The sequence below is a fragment of the Dermacentor andersoni genome, chromosome 11 (assembly GCF_023375885.2).
Source record: "Dermacentor andersoni chromosome 11, qqDerAnde1_hic_scaffold, whole genome shotgun sequence".
Lineage (NCBI taxonomy): Eukaryota > Metazoa > Arthropoda > Arachnida > Ixodida > Ixodidae > Dermacentor > Dermacentor andersoni.
In genome coordinates, this window is record NC_092824.1 from 90,392,121 (window position 1) to 90,414,249 (window position 22,129).

The window sequence follows — 22,129 nt, forward strand, 5'->3', positions numbered from 1 at the left end:
GTCACACTTAAATTGCAGCACATTTGATTTCATTGGCGCCGACAGAAGCGAACGAGCATGCCAGGCGAGCTTGCGATCGCTGGGAGACGATGTAGGCCTAGCTCGCCGGCCGTCTATCCGGGGCCGAGGGTCCTTGCGTGCGCCCGCAGCTCGTAATAAAGCGCCTAAATTCGTCACCACAATCAATGCCTGAATATTGATGTTTCTCTTAAGTGAAAATACGGTTAGTTTTCCCGGTGCCGTCAGTAGCGATGAGTAAACGCGCCAGTCAGGCGAGCCGCTTCGTATACAGACGATCGCTGGCGCGTCTGCGCTTACCGCGTCCGAGTAGAAATCACGCCTACGATTTACTATTTCTCACAACGTTTTATAACTCGCACTCTTTCGAGGTCACTTTATTCTAGAAGTTATTTCGTGTCAGAAACAAATTTCAGCCGATTTATGTGCCGCCGTCAGCGGCGAAAGAGGCCCGCATTTCGACCAGGGAGAGAAAAAAAAGGACAGACATGATCAGAGCGACGAGGCGCCGCTCACCGGCCCCGCCCCGCCAGGTCTACCACGTGGCCACGCTACCGGCGCTGTCATTGGCTGCGATCGTCCGACCGATGCGGCAGTCGCGCGACAGTATGCAGCAAGTTGGTCGCGCACGCTGGCTGCGCGTCAGAGCATACGTCATGGCTTTATGCGAACACGTGACCACTTTGTTTACATTCCCGCGTCTCCCGTCTCGTTGCTTTCTGGAACCGAAACTTCGACTGGTTGCTACAAAAAAGACTGCAAATAATTACCTGTCGCGCTCTGAAGTAAATGAGGTTTCGTGCCGTGATTACTGGGTCATTAACTAGTTATTACAGCAGAAAAAACCACGTGGATTTTTTTTGTGTCAGTACTCCTTTCACAATGATTTAACGCTAGAAACTATTGCCCAGCGCAGCACCGACGCTTGCATAAACTTATGGTTCTCACTTTCTCATGACAGTGCAAATGCTTCCAAGCGTCGTACCGTCGCTCGCGTGACACTAGACCTTCGTTTTTCTTCACTAAGCAACAGTTGAACATGAAATATATTTCATTTGGGGAGGCAAATGTGTTTGCCGAAATTGAAGTGAAACAAACCTACTTCGGTGACTACTAACGAAACATGAGAAAACTTACACGACGTCGAAATCTCGACGTGCTGCGTGAAGGCATGTTGAAATAGTAGTACTTTGCAAATGGAAGTCGGCGCACTCAGGCCGCAGTTCTCGCTCAGCGTTCTGGCGCTCTCGGTACTTCGTATACGCCCCCGTGCAACTTGTATGTGTGCGCTGTATTCGTTCGCCAGCCCGTGGAAGCTCGTGGAGCTTGATTTTTTCTCGTGTGTTACAAGGCTTGTAAGTGGCAAATTGGATGTGCGTACTCCCTAATTTCGTGCCCTCATAACGTTCTACTACGCGTGACTCCGCTGTAAAGTGGCAATTGTTTCAGCAATATAGGTTATTTATTTCTTTAAACGACGATGCTCGCCGCATCTTTCAGCGAAAAAAGCGACACTTTTCCCGGCTCTTTTAATCGAGGCGACTATATTCTATTCGGTGTACCGATATAATGTCCGCAAAGCTCTCCCTCCAGTTTTGCTAATTCATGCCTTATTCCGGGAGATCACCCAGGCACTTGTCCAGCCCGCTAGGGTAGCCGCCTCATTGTAGCGAAATACTGCACCGCATATTAAATCGCACACACGAGAAATACACATGTGATAAAAGTTACTTTGTCTAAGCGTTGCAAAATCTTGTTCCATTCCTGCCTATTTTCGAACATGCTAAACTCACACTCATCCGGAAAGGAACAAACTAACCGCTTGTAATCGTGAAAGGCGCCTGGGAAAAAAAGTCGTGGAGCCTCGCCGAAAACAAGCCACCGTCTGCTTGCTACACGAGTACTATACCGCGAGAGCACCAGGCACCGCCCTGGCACCACGACCATTGTTTTTGCCCAAAGTCCGCCGCAAACTCATGTGATGCTCGATGTCTGCGGAGCAGCCCCCCCCTCCCCCCCTCCAGCGCGCTCTTGTGACTCCATAAACTTTGTATCGGCGTCGGGTAACACTTTTGCCAGCAGTTCTGCCCGCTAAGCAGAGGACGTCGCACAGTCGGGCGCTTTAAGCGGGTATCCACTCAGGATTCTCAAGGAACAAGAAAATTGCGTAGATACATGGGGTGATAAAAAAAGCTGTGCGCACTCTCGCTTTGAAATTTATTTTAGATAAGTTTCCTAAGCGGCTAATACACTGCGTTCTCAACACTAAGCATTTCAATGAAATGATGAGCTTTGTCCATCTGTAAACATGCAGAGCCTTACAGAATCGGTTCGCGTGTAGAAGCGAACAGATTCTTCTCGCCGAGATCATAATCAGAAAGTTAGTATATCTCATTTCAATACTATCATGGGCGCAAATTAAATCTTACCAATGACTAGCAAAGACTGGAACAGCTTATCCCCTTCATTAACAGGTATAATTAATCCACTTATGTTTAGAAACGCACTTGAAGACGAACTTTTGTAATATACTTACCATTTGTCTTGCCTATGTGAATGTACCTTTCTCTATTGCAGCGTTTGCATCAGCATCATGATCAAAAAGTTAACAATGCGTTTTGTAAATCCACTGTACATATTATGTTTTTCGAACCTCTTTACCATTGTGTACATCACATTTGTATTTGTGTCTTTTGTACCTCTGTTTGTTATCAACGGATGTCAACTCAAAATTTGGAATTATTACTGCTGTTATTTATTTTGTTTGAGTTACTTTTACCGATGTTTACTTTGTATTCTCTTAGCCCCTCTCTTCTATAATGTACTATATATATATATATATATAAATATATATATATATATATATATATATATGTATGTACCTTGAGGGTAAAATAAATGAAAATAAATGAAAAATGAGAAGCGATAGGGACTTCGATTTTTCGTGCAAACTTTTGTCCAGCTACTGATTTTGTGGCTGATACTCATGGGGAAGCTATTGTCCTCACTATGGCTGCAATTTAACTCGTGCAGCATGTGCAAACCTACAGAGCTGTGGCTCAACAACTTCATCTTACAAGAAACCAAAGGATGGATAATTTTGTACTGGCTCGCATAAATGTGTAAATAGAAGGACACTGCTGTACACTTATGCATAGATAGTAATGTTAAATTGACAGTGCAACACAACAGTAGTAATCTAAAAATAAATCATGCAGAAAAGCCACTACACTTCCCTGCAAACTTTTCATTGAATACAGTACAGAAATCATCGTAGTACAAAGCTGCTGTTTAATTCTGTTGGTTACCTTGCTGAAAAATTAAATGCACATTTATGTCAAGCAAACATGCACAAATTCCCATATCTTGGTTAAAATTAGATGGCAGTGAGCTTACATTTGCTTATATTTCGTATATGTATGCACTTTCCTTCACCTGCATGCACACACTTACTGAGGTGCACTCCTATTCACCAGCACTTCCTCTCACTCAAGACACTCTAATGAGTGCGAGTCTTACTGGTGGATTCAGAAAGGGGGAGAACGTTGTTGGGCGAGTCGGTCGTACATACTTAAGGAAGGGAACTGCGCTAAAAAAGACACGGACGCCCGTCCATGTCATTACTCGTCCGTGTCTTTTTTAGCGCAGTTCCCTTCCTTCAGAAAGGGGGTGAAGAGGAGGGCTCCTGAGGCCTGTAACGTTGTAAGTGCTTGCACTCAGTGGCCAGTTTTCGCCATTGAGCGGAAATGGAAAGATGTAGCGGAGTATGTGGCCTAACAATGGATGCAGTTCATCATCAAGAATGGATATGTACTTATACAAAACACTTGCGTACTTACAGGAGCTGATCAAGTGTGCTGAATTGAGTGGCTGAGGCAGTGACCACGGAGCGAACAGGTATCACTCTGGAGACCAGGGAACTATTGTGGCCTGCTTTACATTGCTGAAATGCGCGTTAAGTGCACTTCACGACTGAAGTTCTGTATCTGAAAACTTCTCTTAATTACTTAACTTTGTGCCACTTTCCAAGATGATTTCGTTACCCCTCAAACAAAATTCAATACATTGTAGAATTTATCAATGGCAATATGGTTGACTTCACTGTAGATTGAAACTAATGAAAGCAGCCTACTAATATGTTAATGAATTCAGGAAATATTTGCAATAGGTAACACTGTGGAAAACATTCTGAGAGTCGTTTATAAGCAGAGAAAACTGTGCTGCTTAGATTGAACAAAGTAACATACACAAGCTGTTTCACATCTCTTGTTCACTCCATGTCTTTGATGAGCAGTGTACCCCTCTGCTGCTCCGGTGTTTGGTGTTTAGCCCTTCATTATATATTCTTGCATGTGTAATCCGAGCTCAAATGGCCAGAAATACAAGCTGATTGTGACTAACTGGGAAGTTAAAACAGCAAAATAATATAGAATGAAGTATAGAAGGTAAGAGAGACATAGGTGACAAATTTATCAGCACAGTTGACTATTTCTGGCATTGGATTGTATTGTTTAAAACGTGGTTTGACCGAACACTATTTCTGTCCTTCTTCTGGTGCTTTAAATAAAGACAAGGCTACTTCATTTTGCTACTGTGCTGCTAAATCCATTCCTCACAAAATGCTGAGTAAGCCTATGTTAAACTAAAGCATTGCTTACGCTTGCGAGTGAAAGTACAGGCCTTGCTTGTGCCAAAAACACAGGGGCTCCTTGTGCGACTTTGTTGCCATTCAATGTTTATTTTATGCATCTTGGGCACACTGTTACACCAGAACTATCACAATTCACCAACACTATAGTGGCAGCTTTTGCTTCTGTGTTGCATAAACAGTTAGCTATGTAACAAGCTGTGGTGACTCATAGCAGGACGCACACTGCTCAAGGAAGTGTAAAGAGATGCCATCTAGTTTATGGTGCTCTCTTGTTTAGTTAACTGTTGTATACAGATTAGAATACATTCACAAGACCTAAAGTGTCCACCAAGTGCATATTTATGAAAAAAGTTTATTGTTGCCTTGACCATAGTATTTTTCATAATCAATAAAATCATACTAGCTCACAGTGATAGTTTTATCTCAGCAATGAGCTGTTCCAGTTAGCTATCTGTTGAAACTAAAGCCTTCATGAAAGACCTGTCGCACTGTCTTTAATAGTGGTTGTTTGGTGTGCGCATTGTTCAGTTGCTTGAAATTTTAAACCCATACGTACTGCAGTGTTGTGTGCAGCTTTTACATTCAACCATGTCAAACTGATTTGAATAAAGCTTGTTTAGTCTAAAAGAAGATGCTTAGTACTGCCGACTATTACCAAGTTGATACTGATATACTTCAAAACTATTGTGGAATTTGCCCAAAAATCAAGTTTCATAAAAATTGAAGCCATATCTTTACAACTCTATTAGAGTGTCAAAAGTCAGCAATGCTATTCTACGAGCTAACTGGTTATATGAAATCATTACTCTGTGCACAAGTTTTCAAAACATCCTCTTAGCCAATTATGAGCATATTGCCGAGCATTGTATACTATATCAGTTTAGTACACTTTAAATTCTGCGATTGTGTGCAGTTTTCTAAAATTAAGGTTTCTTTTTGCCAGAGCTTCATTGGTTTGAACGTGATGCCTAATGCAGATTTTTTGTTTTTCTTTAACCTTCCATTCGCCAACAGTTCTTCTAAATAACAGAAAACATAAATATCTGTTCCAACAGTAACTATTTTCGAACTTTCTTTAATGCAACTAATTTCAGTCGAATCGGTTTACGAATCATTCAGTTCAGCTCTCTGTGTTATGTGTGCTATATGAATAGACAGGGCTAGAGGTAGAACCTTCTCTTAATAGCAAAACCATATGTGGCTCATTTTGAATGTAAAATACAGTTACACGTCATACATGGGCCTCCTTGAAAAACAGATTTCTGGGTCAGGGTGTAATCCACTGATGTCCGCTTGTCTAGCTGTCAGTCCTGCAAGCCTGTCACTCCTCTAGCTACAACTTTATTTCAGCTGGTGGTTTTATCTTCTTCATGATCAGCTTCTCTCTTTTCCTTTAGCACAGTGTTCTCATAAAGACAACAGCAATAACTATGGCCATTTTCACCCTCTAGCTATTTGCTACACCTCTGGAGCCTATCCTTGCCACTGGTGTTATGTGCTCTGGAGCATTACGGAGCACCTAAGGAGGAGGGCGACATCCTAGTTTGGTCCTCCCTAAATGGATTCACTTTTATTACCATTTTAGGTGTTTACACAGTATTCATCTGCAAGAAGAGGTCTGGAATTCAAAAGTACAATGATACATCATTTACACATTGTATGGATGAAAACAAGCTATGCGGAAATGGCACGGAGAGCAAAAATGCAAAAAAAAAAGGCTTGACAGTAATCGAGCAAACATATGTAAAAGTGCAAAAATATTGCCACATATAAATTTAGGGAGCATGTGTAAGTGAGAGGGTAGTAATTGCAAATGTGCAATGTAAACAGTATTCATAAATATTTATTGTCTGGTTTGCACAAAACATAAAAAGAGAGTGAAATAAATAGTAAGTACAATCTGAGCATGAAATTTCCCTCTTTTTTTTTCAGTTAGTGCAATTTCGATATGCACATATCAAGTGGTAAAATATTTCAGAATCTAGAGGGTAAAAAAAAAAGGTGGAGTCAGCAAGTGCTTTGGTTAAAACAAACATACTGCTTGGTGAAAGCCTGGTAATGCAAGTATTTTAACAATAAGGCGATTTCACAGTTTACTTGACTGAATTTTAATAAATTGTTGCAGTGGTGCTTGCAATTAATGGGCGTTAATGTTAACAGTGAAGTAAAATCATTGTCTACTAAAAACATGGTGGTGTATATGTTCACAATCAGAATCAAACACATTGAATTTGATTGTTCATCGATAAATTCACTGGCCACAATTGCTGTACACTATCAAAAAAGTGCACAAAAGTGCTAATGTAAACTGGAATCTGTCAAAAGGTGGTTATGGGCCAACTGCTCTGACCTGTATGAATATTGCATAGTATTGTCTACTTGTCCCTGTCAGCATAACAGCAAGTTTGCAGTTGAAAACATAAAAGAATAATATTGACATAGTGATGGGTGAGTCAGCAGTTCATATCTGTGTGCTTGCAGTGCAGAAGATGAGATGATAGGGGAGAGAATATGCTGGGCAAAGTGCTGACAGCCAACTGGAGTTAACTGTTCGCTTCTGCAGAAATAATGTTTGTATTTATGTGGGTGCCTTCAGTAGGGCGAACATTAAACCTCAGTTGATAATCAGTGCTACAGTTCTCTATTCTTTCCTAGTTATTTGTGCTGATAGAGACTAGCGGTGATACATGTGCAAAAGTGTTATGTGCAGATAATCTTGTCTTTTTAATCTGTTCAAAGTCTGCTAAGGAGGGTATTGCCCAAACCTTGCTGTAGGAGAAGGAGCAAGGAACCTTTGTTAGTCCTGACTGAACAAGGGGCCTATTTGGGCCTCTCTGGTGGGTTCCTGGTGTGTTTAGGCTCTAGTTAAATGATTCATGCGCACCTTAAGCAAATGCACTGTGGGTGCCCATTAGACTTATACTGTCTGCATAAGCATTTTTACTGACTAGTTTTTGTCCCCATTAGATTTCTTCATTTGTATATACAGTACCTATAGACAATATATCTACACTATCACATCAAAATAAGGTAAAGCAACAAGCATATTGCACAGTAGTATGCTGTCTATAGACACTTTAAATTACAGGAAGTTCGAAGACATTGTCTATATGGACTATGCATTACGACTATGCAAATAAACATCTACGGCTGCTGAACTTAGGGCAATACGGGAGGCTGTCCATTTTATGAGAACGCAGACACCTCATAAATGGACAGTGTTCTGAGATGCCAAATCAGCGCTACAGGCGCTAAAATTGTTCTAAAAGAAAGGACCATATTATGTGCTCGTGCTGGAAATTGCTGAACTTCATCACAGTGCCGAGTTAGGTGGCCATGTCATCATTTTTCGATGGGTGCCTAGTCATTGTGGTGTGACTGGCAATGAACTCGCTGACATTGAGGCAAGATCAGTATTCTCTTCCTCTGATTAAGTACGGATTGCGTACTCACGACCTGACACCAACTGTATGATCAAGGCACTCATGCAGGACCCTACAATGGCATGCAGAGGCCACGATGACAACATACACAGATGCCTACATATTATTACAATATCATCGAGCGGCGCTCAAGAGAAGAGCCGCCGCGAGAACAACGATGAAGTTGGTCGGTGCGCTTGGCGCGAGCAAGTGTCAGCCTGGCTGCCTGGCTCCAGTGTAAATAGCCTGTAAATAGCCTCTTCTGTCTGTGTCTTTCCACACACAACAATATGATCAACCCGGACGGTAAATTCTGTTTGCCCCCCAAGGTTACGCAGAGCAAAATGTTATTGCTACACAGGATTCAACTGGGCATTGCTTTCGTCCGTCGCTACTCACGGGGATGTGACGGCTCATCGGCCAGTCGAACAGCCCTGATTGTGAACACTGCCAGAGGCCTGAAACGCTGGAACACGTATTGTGCGATTACCCAGCATATAAGCTGGAGCAAAGGACGTTCGAAAGTTCCCTTGCCTATGCTGGCAGGAAACCACTGTCGGAGGATGCTATCCTCGGCCCATCTCCTGATACTGCAACTTCAATGTGGGCAACTAAAGTGCTGTTTAAGTTTGTGCAGGACACCAAGCTAGATGAGCGACTCTAGTGGGGCCACTGTCTAATATACATAAGCACTCGCCACTTCTCTTATCATCATCCATCCCTGTACTTTCACTCCCCTTCCCTCTTCCTTAGTGCAGAGGAGCAGACTAGAGCGCACTAGCTCAGGTCGACCTCTCTATCTTCCTGTCAATAAATTCTATCTTTCTATCTATAGATAGAAGGAGAGTTTCTGTAAATTAATGAAAGAAGCTTCTAAAAGCTGTATTGCCTACTGAAGGAGGTAAAGGACACTAGCCCAGCCCATAGCCCTTGGGCAGCCTTCACAATAGGTTTGAAATCATGGCTTGTAAGTGCAAAGGCCCTTGTAAAAGAATTGGATAGCTATCTCCACAGGGCAGCAGTATATGCGAGCCTCAAGGGTCAGTGTCAGTAATGCGCCTGCTGATGTGGTAGTTCATGTGGAGGCCATCGCTCAAGTCCTTTTGGTTTGCCAAAAGAAGGCAACCAAGGAACACTGCAAGAGCGTGCACACTTAATGCTAGTTGCTGCCAAGCGCCTGTGTGCATTTGTCTGGAGTTGTCCGTCAGTGCGCAGGTTGGCTGATGCTTCAGTCGTTGATCGGCCCAGAGGATATCTCTGAATTGGACATGTCCTGGTACTTTATGCTGTACCGGTGAACTTTGGTGACGTACCTTCAAGTAAGAGAGGTGCATGTATGTCAAGCATTGCTAATCAGTGTACACCATTTATTTGAATTTAGAGCAAAAAAGCAAGGTGGATTTTAGTGGCCGTTCAAACGGACTTTTATAGATCCCTAATTTTCTTCCAGATATTCACAGATTTCAGAATTTTTTAAATGTGATGCATCAATTTACTGCTGTATAACTCTACAAAAGCAGATACCGTTGAGCACCTTTATAATGAAGTGCTTGGGACCTCCGAAATCATTCTTTATACAGGTCACTTCATTGTAGAGGTCGCACACCGCACAACTCAATATAGAACTGGGACAAAATTATTCCTTCATTATACAGGCGCTCAACTGTATTGCAATTCTGTCGGTTGCATATTTATAACCTGTAAAGTAGACAGAATTAGTGCATTATTCATTGTTCTAAAATTTACTGACAATTTGTTATTAGATCTGCTAAACCCACATCTCACATAAGCTAAAATTTTTGCTTTAATAGCTACAGCAGATGCAGTTCACAGAAAGGGCTAAGAAGTTGGTTCAGCAATCTGCATGACCACTTCCCTAAATAGGCCTCGAGCCATCTTTGAAACATTATTCTGATGCCATCTGCTTAGAACTCATGGTAGTTTAAGACATTCTCAGAAGTTGCTGCTACCGGCACTTCTACTAACTGCGCTTCCCTAGGGTGCTATTCTGTACAGTGTCAAATTCCACCATCTTGTCAGCTCTGATTGGCCCAGAGGGCTGCTACGGCTTCTCTTATTGGCTCAAAATGCCACCATTGCAGAACTTGACAAAACCCTGTTCAAATGTCACCCTAAGCCTGAAAACTTCTATATGTATGCAATTAATAACTCCACCTCTGGTCTTTGTGATTGTAACTATATCACATTTACTAACGCAAGTTGTATCCATAGCTCCCACGCCTTGAACATAACACCTATTTATGCTCATACTAACACATTCAAGTACAGCTTTTTTCCACGTACAATTGAGCTTTGGATTTCTCTCCCAGGTAACATTAATTCACTATCACTAAAAGATTTTGTAGCTACCACTGGTAAGCACTTCGCTAAGATGTAAAGTGTTTCTTTTTGATCATTAATCTTTTTTCTGTACGTGTTTTTAATGAGCAATGTAGAATGCTCCCACTCCTGATATAGCCCTATATTAGGCTACAGTATATGTAAATAAATAAATAAATAAATGTCACAAGAAGCAGCCCTTTAGGCTGATCTGTCCAGGTTAAGTTGCAGAACAGTTTTCTTTACTTTTTTTGTGTGTGTGTGGAGTTCTGCATTTTCAAGCAAACTTAACCATCTTAATTGTCTGCCAGCTGGTGCAGAGAAATCAAGAAACACGCGCGTTCCTGACATAGGAAGGAAGAAAAAAAATTGTGGGAGTGGCCTGTGGAGGGCTTACGCAGTGAGGCCGACGGCGATGCAACTGATTCCGGCGGCCACCAGATAAGGCATTCCCGGCAAAAATCCGATGGACTGGTTGAATATAGTGGTGAGCAGCACCTCGCCGATGATTGGTACCACGGATTCGAACGAGGCCATTAGCGAGAACACCTTGCCTGCAAAACAAGCACAGGGCACTTGTGGAGCTTGCCGTAAATTAAGAGTAGCTTTGCCTCTTGCCTTTCTGTTTCTTTTTTTTTTGCCATATTTATCCGGTTCTACTTCATACTAATACTGACTTGTGAGCGTTCGAAAAACATAGCACCAAGAGCGGAGAAAAGCGACTTTCATTGTTTTTTTCCTCTGTTAATTTTCTTGAAAGCGTGGGAAGCTTTTGAAGGGTCACTAAATGATACTTGTAGATGGACTGCGTTCCTCGTGGCTATGTAAAACGATGTCGATTTGTGGGTGATGAAAAACAGACGCTGGTGCCTTGTGTCCACAAATTATATTTTTTAGCCGAGCTCGCGCACTGTCAGCGTGCTGGTCATGTTGTGGTCTTTTGTGACCGGATCATTGTGGTGCGTAGTAGTGCGCCACATATCGATATTTGACCCAATCATAGCGTGAGCATCGTGCGGTGGGAAAGCAGTATACGAGCGAACACCGCGTCGAATATGTCCCCCAAAATTCAACGATTACAGTACTCCCTAATGCGAAATTCGAGCGAAGCTCTATGCGTGCTTTCATTTCACGATATATTGGCTGGCGCGGACAGTCTGTCTCGTGCGGCACTTTGCAAACGGAGTGAAGTGCGGCGCGACTACCTCGCTAATCGGGAGATCGCGAGAGGCGGCGCATGGGTGACGCGTGGGTGCGATTCACAGCAACCGCCGCAGACAGACCTCCGTTCATGCAGCGCTTTTTGCCCCTGCAGAAGACGCGCGCGCTACTCTGGCGCCATTTCGTAGCCATCGCCCCTGCAGAGCCCGTCTTGCGCGGCACCACGCTTCTCACGCTTTCGCTATACCCACCTCCACTTTCCGCCTCATGCTTCCGCTGCACCCTCCGCTTTCCTCCTCGCACTCCGCTATCGCCATCTTTCATCTCCCGCTGCGCTCCGCGTTCGCTCTTTCATTCATTTAGCTCGGATACGAGGGAGGGCGACGCTCAACGCAGGAGCGGGTGCTCAAGAGCTGCACTCTAAAATGCGTTTCATATTCCTTGGGTGAAATGTTTCATTGTTCTTGTGGTGCTATTCTGGACATTGTCAAATTCCGCCATATTGTCAAATTTGGTGATAGCGGCATTTCGAACCAATCAGGGAAGCCCGCTGGGCGAGGCTGATTGGTTCAAAATGCCGCCATTACAGAATTTGACAATGTCCAGAGTTGGACGCTTGGGCTACATTTGCGCCAGCTTTCCCGCTTCTCGGGCTTGTATCGAAGTGGCCTTTCTGTTGCTGGCTGTTTCTGTTATCTGGCAGCAAACCAGATACGCTGCTTCGGTACACAATGCAGACGCCATAATCTTGAGCCGCTATACCGGATGCCTGTCTGAAAAAGTAGCTCACGGGAAGACGGCGCTTGGTATAAGCTGAGTCAAAGTGCTCTGGTATAAGGACCACTGAAACGCAACAATAAATCAACTTATGGCGTTTTTCACTGGTCGATCTGGAGCAGCCGCCTGAATCCTCGAGCGAGCACTCGGCTTTCACCAATCCGAGTCTGCCAGTGGAGCGCACGAACGCTCCGCGGGAGATCACACAGGAAGTCTGCGTGCACGTGACACAAACCGGTTCCGCAAACTATGCCCAACACAATGTTGTGCGTACCGACCGGGTACCGATTTCGCTTGAAGACGGAAGTGACGCCATGTGACGCGTTCTATTTCCGCCCGAATCCGCGTCTCGGCGGCGGAGCAAGTGAGAGCGATCCGGCGCGGAGCGAGTTGATCCGAAACGACCAGTGGAACGCGCGAACCCGCTCCAGATCGACCAGTGAAATTCGGATTCGTTGCCGCGGAGCAAAAAATCCTGCTCCGAATCGACCAGTGAAAAACGCCATTAGTATATGTAAAATATTATTTCATAACTGTTATAATTTGACAATAGAACGGTAGGCACAATCTACGAATAAAATGTTCTATGGAACTGCGTTTATACTTCTCTCCCAACAAATTCTGAAATATGTTTAAGTTCGCCGTGTCTCTCCGCGTGTTGTTGCCGAGTTTTTGCGCTGTATACCGGCCTTCCTTAAAACGAGAACGAATCCTCGATCAAATTTTCGACAGTATACGCGCCAAGTAAATGAGCTTGTCACTTACCGACTTCGTCAGGCGCCACGAGCTTGGAGAGATGGGTCCTCACGCCCACCTGGCCGAGGAAAGTGGGAAGTCCCACGAGGCATTCTGCGCATAAAAACGCGTTTCTTTATTTATTTGGTGACCTCCAGGGGCTATACAAGCGTGCAGCCTCAACATTGTATCGTATGGAGGTGTGCGAATAACAAATTGAATATTGTCCTATTCGAGTGACTCACTCGAGTTAAATAGTCGCCATTCGTAGATAAGAATACCTTTCGTATACTTCACGTCATTTGGCCACAATAAAATTGAAACAAAAAATCATTTTTTTTCAGCTACACGAGATTTTCAGCTACACAATTCAGCTACACGAGATGGCGTTCACGTTTATGCCTCGGTATATATATCCACCCACCTGTCGGTTTAGCCTCTGGCCTCCTTGAAGTGCTTGGGGTCAGAGATATATCAGGGGGGAAAGTAAGGAGGCGCAGTTTCGCCCGAAAGGCGAAGCATCGATAGCGATATCAAATTAGTGGACAGCTAAACGAAGTAAAGATAGTAGTTTTATCGGCCGTATACAGTTTTAGTAAATATAAGCGTACGAACTAAATCAACAAGCATAGTGTGACGCGCGCAGAAGCAAACATGAACACATCTCACTCGATGACCGCGGAAACTCGCTGTCAAAACGCTGGAGCGAGAAAGCGCGGCAGCAGCAGCGAGCGAATTGACCTTCGTGCTGCTTATCTCATCAGCGCCAACTAAGCCGCGAATACACAGTGCACGACAGGCTTTGTCCCCGTTGCAGATGACTTTCAAGATACGGCGGCCCGGGCGGGCGCACGCGGCTGCACGGGCGAGTAGAACGCGCGACGGAAGACGGCGCGCTTCCTCCTCGCTTTCCTCCGTAGCGTGCGCGAGATTGAGACGCGATCGCCCACTCACCTTCGGAAGCTTTCACCCGCACGTATACAAACTCATAAGGCACGCGGCAATGGTTTTATCGCCCTTGGACTTATACGGAACGTCCCGGCGACGCCGACGGCAGAAATGCGCCTGGAGTGTCCATGGTATTGCTGTCGCAATAATAAACACGTCCGCAATAGAGATTAGTAAGACGCAAATTGAGATTTGGTGGCAGAAAAATAGGGAGACCACAAACAACGGAGGCGTACAAAAAGTCATTGTAGTGATTCAGAGAGCTTGATGCTGGTAATTGTGTGCGTGCGCGCGCGCGCGCGCGTGTGTGTGTATGTGTGTGTGTGTGTGTGTGTGTGTGTGTGTGTGTGTGTGTGTGTGTGTGTGTGTGTGTGTGTGTGTGTGTGTGTGTGTGTGTGTGTGTGTGTGTGTGTGTGTGTGCGCTAGAAAGATAGGTAGGACATTAGGCAAAATAAGAACAAGAGCTTGGTGGCGCTACCCACCACCCCGTTTCAAAGGGGACGCTCATAGCATCTATCCATCTGGTAACACGGCATTCCGTGTACGCCAATTACGTGTACGGACAAGCTAAAACTAGAACTCGCACGTAATTAAAGCAGGGTTCGTGAGGAAGTCGCCGAGGTCTGTGAATTCCGCGTCAATAGTGTGCATGAATGTTACTTTAAACATGAGCTTACTGATCCCCGTTCGGAGCCTTGCATAGTAGTACAAACGAGCTTCGTTTCTGAGCGTGCTCACCGCGGGAAGCTGTTCGCTGGCATCGGCTCTGAACCTTCGACGCGACGAGTGGCATCCGCATGTACTGTCCTCGGTAACGACCTTCGCGTCCAAAAACAAAAGGACTGGTCTCTGACCATGCTGCGCGCGGCCAATACACGAGCCAATCTTTGTTGAGAGCGGGAGGTGATAATGCTGCACTTAAGGGGGGGGAGGGGGGTCTTATTTTGTTGTAGCGCAAGCTGAACAACGACAACAGAAAGGCACATCTGACATACACAGCTCTGTGTGTGTCAGATGTACCTTCCCGTTGTCCTTGTTCAGCTTGCGATGCAACGAAGTAAGATATGCCGTAACAACAAGCCCCTATAGCTATCCTCAAGCACTTCAATGGCCTCGGTTGCTTTCGCTTCTTGCCACCCGCTTTGTCTACGCATATACATATATATATATATATATATATATATATATATATATATATATATATATATATATATATATATATATATATATATATATATATATATATATATATATATATATATATATATAATATAACCGTGGCTTTGCTCTTGCTGAGGCAGTACCGTATATAGTTCTCCAGTATAAGTAGACGTACACAAACTAAACCGAGAGCGGTTTGTAGAGAAGCTATTATAGCCAATTATTTAGGGCGCTCTGAGGCTTCCCAGTCATATTTCTTTTCAGCGGTATCAAGGTGCGTGACCTTCATTTCACGCAATAAAGACAGAGAAGTCCAACACCATTAAATGTCAAGCCAGTACAGCTTTAAAGATGTTTTAATAAATTGCCCAATGGCAGGCTCTCCTCAAGTGCGAAGTGGGTTTCATATGGTTCGTGCTGCCTTTATACGTATACGCCATACGGTAATTCATTCGCACATTACGCAATTAGTCAAGGTTGCACCATCATGGCCGCCGAGGTCGCGCTGCGCACACCGCCCGCCGCCCTGTCTTGGAGGCTAAGGTTACATACGCAGAATTGAACAGTTCCTCGCAAAGTGCCACCGGCGCGTATCATGCATCTGTTATTAGTTATCACAATTATGCAGTAATGCTAACACACGGTCGAGCGTCAAGCTAAAACTCTCCGAGTGAATGAGCCCACCTGTGGTTCACAGGTACATAGGCGTTTATAAACCACGACTTATGCGCGCGCCTCCTAGAAGAGAGACGCGGCGAAAAAAATGTATGTCAGGGTAAGCGAGAAGCGTTATTTTTGTTTATTTCCTGTTATTCTGAAAAATAAATTATATCAATGCACATCTTGCAATCTGTGTCAAACGAACCTTTAGTGAAGCGGTTAAAGAAATGCTGCAAAACTGCTCTGCAACCCGTTTTAAAGCAGCGACTGCGCTTGCCTGTCCGGGAAATCGGCAAGATGCGGGACACCCCACCGCCGATTACACCGTCTCCTGGATCGGCCCAATCCACCATGCAACCTCGGTACAGTTTACTATTGGAAACTCCAGAATCCGTCACTTGTGCTGGCAACACTGTCCAAATAAACAAAGATGGCTGCGACATCCAGGTTCACGGCGCCTCTTTCGCTTGGTGATGTGCTCAGGTTTCCCTTTGGGGCGTCGAATCGAGGTCTTCCGTAGAAGCCGAAAGGGTCCTTGCTGCCCTTCACCTTGCATTGATCGGTCTCAAGGATTTCAGCGATGAAATCGCGGAAATAGTTGCGCTGTGCATGCAAACGTCCGGCCTACCTATAGCGATCCGCATCAGATTTCTTTTTTAACAAAGTTTTCTTTTTAAGCGAGCGGCCGGAGTTTAAAAAAAAAGTGTTTGTGCGTAGCGAGCCTCTCCGAAATGTGCAAGCACTTCTCTGCGACGTTACTCCACTGCTACAAGTACTATACTTGACTGTTCTCGACCTTCGTAGGCAACTCCGCACTGCGGTTCGTGTTGCATTATACCACAGATAGCATCACACTAACGACTGCCGTGCTTTCAGAAGCCAAATACGAACAAACTGCACTGATAGGACGCGGCTATAAACTAAAGTTACCTGGTCAGTGTGTCTGGATAAATAAACAAATGATAGTTCCGTTTGTGGGTCGGGGTGCACCTTCTTTATATAGTTAGCTGATACCTGTGACAAAGCCTACCGCATCCGATGACTGGCACTTGTTCGTGTTCGCAGCACGCAGTGTTCGAGGTAGGTCGATCCCGTGCTTAGGGACACAGCAGACACCTACCGCCAGTAGAAATTCCCAAACCCGGTGAAACGTGAGAAGTGAATAACAACCAATCCGACGAAGTAGAGTTTCTTCCAACAGGTTTACAGAATCCATGGCTAGGGTTTTACTTTGGCAAAGTCAGTTGTATTATAGTGTAAATGCCTTGGAAACGAACTGAACCAGTTGTAATGGAATTCAGCTGTGTGCACAGCGTCGGAAAGTAATCTAACGGTGCTGTGCGCAGGTCGTACGCTCTGAAGCGGGAACGAGCGCTTTTTTGCAATCGCTTCTAAATTTATTGCAAGCGAACAAACTGAAATCGCCGCGTGTAATGAGACAACAGCATTTTCTACTTGCACCGCTGAACTAAAGCACGCTATAGTTTGACGTAATAGTTCTGCAGAAACCCGCAAGGTGAAAAGTAATTAAAAAAGGGAAAATGAGACATCCTCCCATACGTAGCTAAGTGCTGCAAAAGAAACCCATACGGGTTCCTCCAAAGAAAAGCCTCGCAGTTGAAGAAAAATACGTCCTTATCCGGGACGCGAACCCGGGACCACCGCATTTCTGGGGCAGCCGCTCTATACCATCTGAGCTAACCAGGCGGCTAGCAGATGCGGAGCTTTTCGAGGTCAGCAAAATCTGGGAAGGATCGTGTAGAGAGCTTCGCTTTACAAAGGCATGGCAATTTTTTTTCTCCGCTTTTTAAAACCTTTCGAGGTCAAAGCCTCCGTGTGAATCACGCCTGTAGGGGCTGTATATGTGACCGGAAAACAGCTGCTTTGCGTCTGATGTGACTGCAGTTTTTTTTTTTTTTTTCCTCTAAGGTGACATATCGCTCCGCGCATTTGCTCATGCCGGATAGAACACGCAGCTGGCTTGGCGTTTTCCGGATGGTTATTCGTGTTGTGCATATGTTGAAGGTGCGTCACGTATGAGCTGGAAAACAGTGCTGTTTTATGCTTGTCAGCCAGTACTCGGAAACCTAACGTTTTACAAGAAACATTGTGTCTGGCGTCAGTTTCGAGAAATAATATAGTCGAGATATGTAGTGAATTGACCTACAGTTTCCAGCGCCAAGTCTCGAACTAAAACGTGGACAGTGAAGACAATATTTAAAAGGTGATTAGTGAAATTTTGTAATTAGTAATCGTATTGGCGATAATAGGGCAAATTTTGGTGCCTGTCACTGCTGTGAGGAATTATTCAGCAAAATTAATCTTCATATTCTCGAATCCTCTGTGTTTGTTGAAGTCTGGGGACAGAAATGCGGTATACAAGGCTCCGCGCGTTGTCAAATTTCCTGTGTTCTTCGTTTGAGAAGGGCGTCGCTCTTAGTTTTGAGTCTTCGTCAGCTTGTCAGCTCGCCGTGTATTCAATACTGTCTTTTCTCTTTCGCTCGGCTGCCGAAAGCCCTTCCTTTCACAACTTCGTAGACTGTAGAACGAATTAGTACACTTACGCAGGTAGTACATCCATTCTTCGTAGGCGAGCCCCAGTATGACCATCTGCGCAGCCGCGAAGCAGCAGCCGACGAGCGCCATGGCGGGGTCGCTGATCTTGAGGACCTTCACGAAGAGGAAGACGATGGGCACGTTCAGGACCACGCCCACCACGGTGGACACGGACTGCACCGTCGAGTAGTAGGCCACCGTCCAGGAGTACATTTTGCGCACGTAAAAGTACGCGATTCCCGAGGCTGCGAAAGAGCACGTGCGGTGCACGCAGTACTCTTCGCACTTCCGGCCCTGCGGGAGTTCCCTAAAAGCAGTGCTCCCAAAGTTTCCCTAAAGGTTACGAACTTGGGCTCTTTTTTTTTTTAAATGTTATCAACGTTGCGTCGTTTTACGGCAAATGAATTCTGCTCGCGAAACAGTTTCGCTCGTCGGTGCGCAAACCTGCCGTTGGAAGCCTTCTGTGGTGAAAGAATGCGAGAGAGAGATGTAGTTGTTTTGCGCAAGTTTATACAGACACGTTCCTGGAACAGGTGCATTCGGTAACACCAGACTAACCCGGAAAAAGTCACTGTGATCTAAAGACGGTGTGTTGCTTGTTAGCATTTGCTGTGCCAAGCTTTTCGCTGCTGGTGTTGCTGTGTCTAAACGTAAATCACATTTAATAAAGGGCGTATGTGTCCCTGAAAAGGCATGTGCTCGGGGCAAGCTTTTGGAAAAAAGAATGTTTCATGCGCCCTGCATTTCAAGAAGTCATTCCAATGCTTGCGTACGGAACAATTGCACAAGCCTAACGCTATCCCCCGGTCAAGGCGCAGGAAATGCAGTCGGGTCGTTTCGCATGAAGCCTGCGCTGCGTGAAACGAAGGGGAACGTGCAAATACCGTTTTGCTTCGCGGTTGGCACGAATAGCGGTGTAGTTCCTCTTTAACTAGTTTAGGAAGTGCAGGCTGTATTTGGACAGCGTGTTTCAGAACCAGATTCAATCGCCTGCCAAGGTAAGGGAATACTCAGAACCATAGAGTCTAGGAAACTATGTTCAAAACGGCCTTGACGTATGCAAGTAGTGCGCAATCAGCGATGTTGCACTGCATGACGTCACCGGCGTCGTGGTGAGCGAAACTCGAAAAGGAAAGTGTGACCCTAGTTTTCCCCACCAGTATTGAGTTATTTTCCTCAAAATACATGCAAATTAGGTTTTAAAAGAATGAGTTCGTGCTCTAAATGGTTTTTAATACAGACAATGCATTCTTGACGCCTTCCGTTACCCTGCAGCTAGTGCCCCAAAGCAGCGCGTCTCGTCGCATCATTGCTTCAGCTCTTGCAGACCCACCTATGATCGTCGATTGAACTTCACGATTGATTGAAGGTTTCATACGTATACTCACACGACATGTCAAATATGGCGCAGGCGGTGACCCCGAAGAGACACCACAGCTGCAGCCTTCCCTTGTTGGGCCTGGCCTTCATCGCGTTTCTAAAGCTCTCGGTCAGGTTCTGCAGCTGGAAGAAATTCTTCAGCCTTAGCGACAGCCCGTCCTTCACGTGCTCCGGTTTCGCGAGGTTCTTGATGGCAACGAAGGTCCATACGAGCGCGAACGACTCAAGCGCGAAAGACGTGTACAGCACGGGCATCCAGCCGAAGTGGCCGTACACCTGGCCGCCGACGTAGCTGCCCAGGGGACCGCCCAGCGACATTGCTATGCTGAGCGCGAAGAACCTCATGCGCCTGCGGTTCTCCCTCGTCGACAAAGTTGCCGCGCTGCAGACGGCCGTGAAGATGCTGATGGGCCCTCCGCACAGTCCGTCCGGAATCATGGACAGGATGTTCGCGTAGAGCGGCATCGCCATGTGGTACACGGTGAAGATGTCCAGCAGCGTGCTGGCCATGAAACCCACCATGGCGGTCACCAGCGGAGTCCGGTAGCCGTACTTGTCACACCATGGCCCGACGAATATGGCCATGACCGCCGAAGGTGCCAGGAGCACGACGGCGCGCATCATGCTCGTCGTGCTGGCGTACTGTTCGGCCTCGTCCTTGACGTCCTCGAAGTCGTCCAGATGGGAGCAGACGCTGGAGTTGAGGGCGAGCGTGTTGAGGCAGGACTTCTGGAGGAGCAAGTCCTGGACGACTGTGGTGCTCATCTTTCGCGCTACCACGTAGAGCGCCAGGTATATCTCGAGCCTGACGACCAGTAGAGCGCCGACGGCACGACGCCAACCGGGTGCGCTCTTGCTAACGACGTCGACGTCATCGACGGACTTGCTACTCTCTTGTCCAGTTGTGTCCCCGGTGCTGCATTCCACAAGGAATGCGGGTTGATAACGGTCGGGCGTCTCGGGGCCGCAGTCGTCGGGCGTTTGAGCCGGAGTTCCCGCAGTGACTTCAGTGCTCATTTCGAGAGTCGGCGTTCGGGCCGTTCCGATTGGTTCTTCGCTCTGCTTGAATCGGAAGAAAAGGGAAAGGAATTAAAATATTCAATAGGCTGACCGAAATAACGTAGAAAAGGTAGGGTTCGGCTCGAGCTTAAAAATCACTGACTGTGGTTCGAGAAAGTATCATGCGAATATCGACGATGGGATCGTAATCACACGTGTACACAAAATACTGTTCATATATGCATGTATACAGGGTGTTTCAGCGAACAATTTCAAAAATCTTGAAGGTTGCCTGTGGCAGGTAATACAATTCTAGTTCATGAGGTGGTCTACTCAAAGCAGCGGACCCTGCCTGCACAAAAAAGTGAACGCATAATTGACTAATTAGCGAAAATTCTGTAATTGAGTTCTTAAATGGTTACCTTATGACCCGTATTCCAATTTACAAGTCCTAGTCCTGGAGTTTGCAAGGCCGATCCACTTGGAATGAATTCTCAGGATGACACCAGTTTCGAGATATTTCCGAACTTTGCGAAGGAATGCTCTGGCGTTCCAGTTATTCTCTTAACAAAACGTCGTTTAACGCGTTCGAGCTCTCTCTCTCTCTCTCTCTCTCTCTCTCTCTCTCTCTCTCTCTCTATATATATATATATATATATATATATATATATATATATATATATATATATATATATATATATATATATATATATATATATATATATATATATATATGGGATTGTTCGAATTAAGTCTTTCGCCCGCTCGTAGCACGCTCCCAATGCAGAGTTCCGCTTGTTGCAAATCATCGCTTTCACCGAAACTTCCACACACTCACTTAGCTTTCTTGTCTACTTTAATGAAGCAAGGGCCGCACACGTACTCAATTTGCCGGAGTTGCACCTATCGTGAGCAAAGTAAATGCCAATAAGCCGTTATCGGCAAAGGACAATTACGTCTTTTGTGATAAGAGTTACTAATTTCATTGTGACTGAGCACATTCTGAGTAAATGCGCTTACGTTGTTATTTATCTTTAGTGAAGTGACCTAATTCAACCCCGTTAGCTTCGCGTGCATTAGCCTCGCTTGATGCGAACGCACCTGAGGTTCTTCTGAAGCCAGCCTGCAGACGTGCGACGCAAAAAGAACTGACCGCCTGCGCTGTCGGCTCGCTGCTGGAGCTGGGTTTATCCTTCCGGCACGCTTTAGAGCGAGGAGGGGGGGGGGGGGGGGGGATCGTGCGCCTGACGCACATTGAGTGACTGCTGTCTGCCTATTCGTACGAGTGAAAGCAAAGGTAACACGAGGAAAGCCCTTATCG

General features: G+C 45.5%; 2 protein-coding genes across 2 annotated transcripts in view; one reads left to right on the top strand and one right to left on the bottom strand.

Annotated features, from left to right (window-relative positions):
* Cln3 (CLN3 lysosomal/endosomal transmembrane protein, battenin) overlaps positions 1–22,129 on the top strand; it is an 88,936-nt gene that overhangs the window by 22,779 nt on the left and 44,028 nt on the right. Inside the window, exon 3 of the mRNA XM_072285295.1 lies at positions 3,860–3,915. The gene's annotated coding sequence lies outside the window, so the exon portion shown is untranslated. The remainder of the gene's footprint in view (positions 1–3,859; positions 3,916–22,129) is intronic.
* LOC126519820 (probable peptidoglycan muropeptide transporter SLC46) lies at positions 6,213–22,006 on the bottom strand. The gene is made up of 6 exons (XM_055065413.2): positions 21,910–22,006; positions 19,818–20,868; positions 18,438–18,674; positions 13,135–13,218; positions 10,829–10,985; positions 6,213–9,404 (listed from the first exon to the last, which is right to left on the bottom strand). The coding sequence occupies exons 2-6, from the start codon at positions 20,824–20,826 to the stop codon at positions 9,320–9,322; spliced, it is 1,572 nt and encodes a 523-aa protein (XP_054921388.1). The 5' UTR covers positions 20,827–20,868; positions 21,910–22,006; the 3' UTR covers positions 6,213–9,319.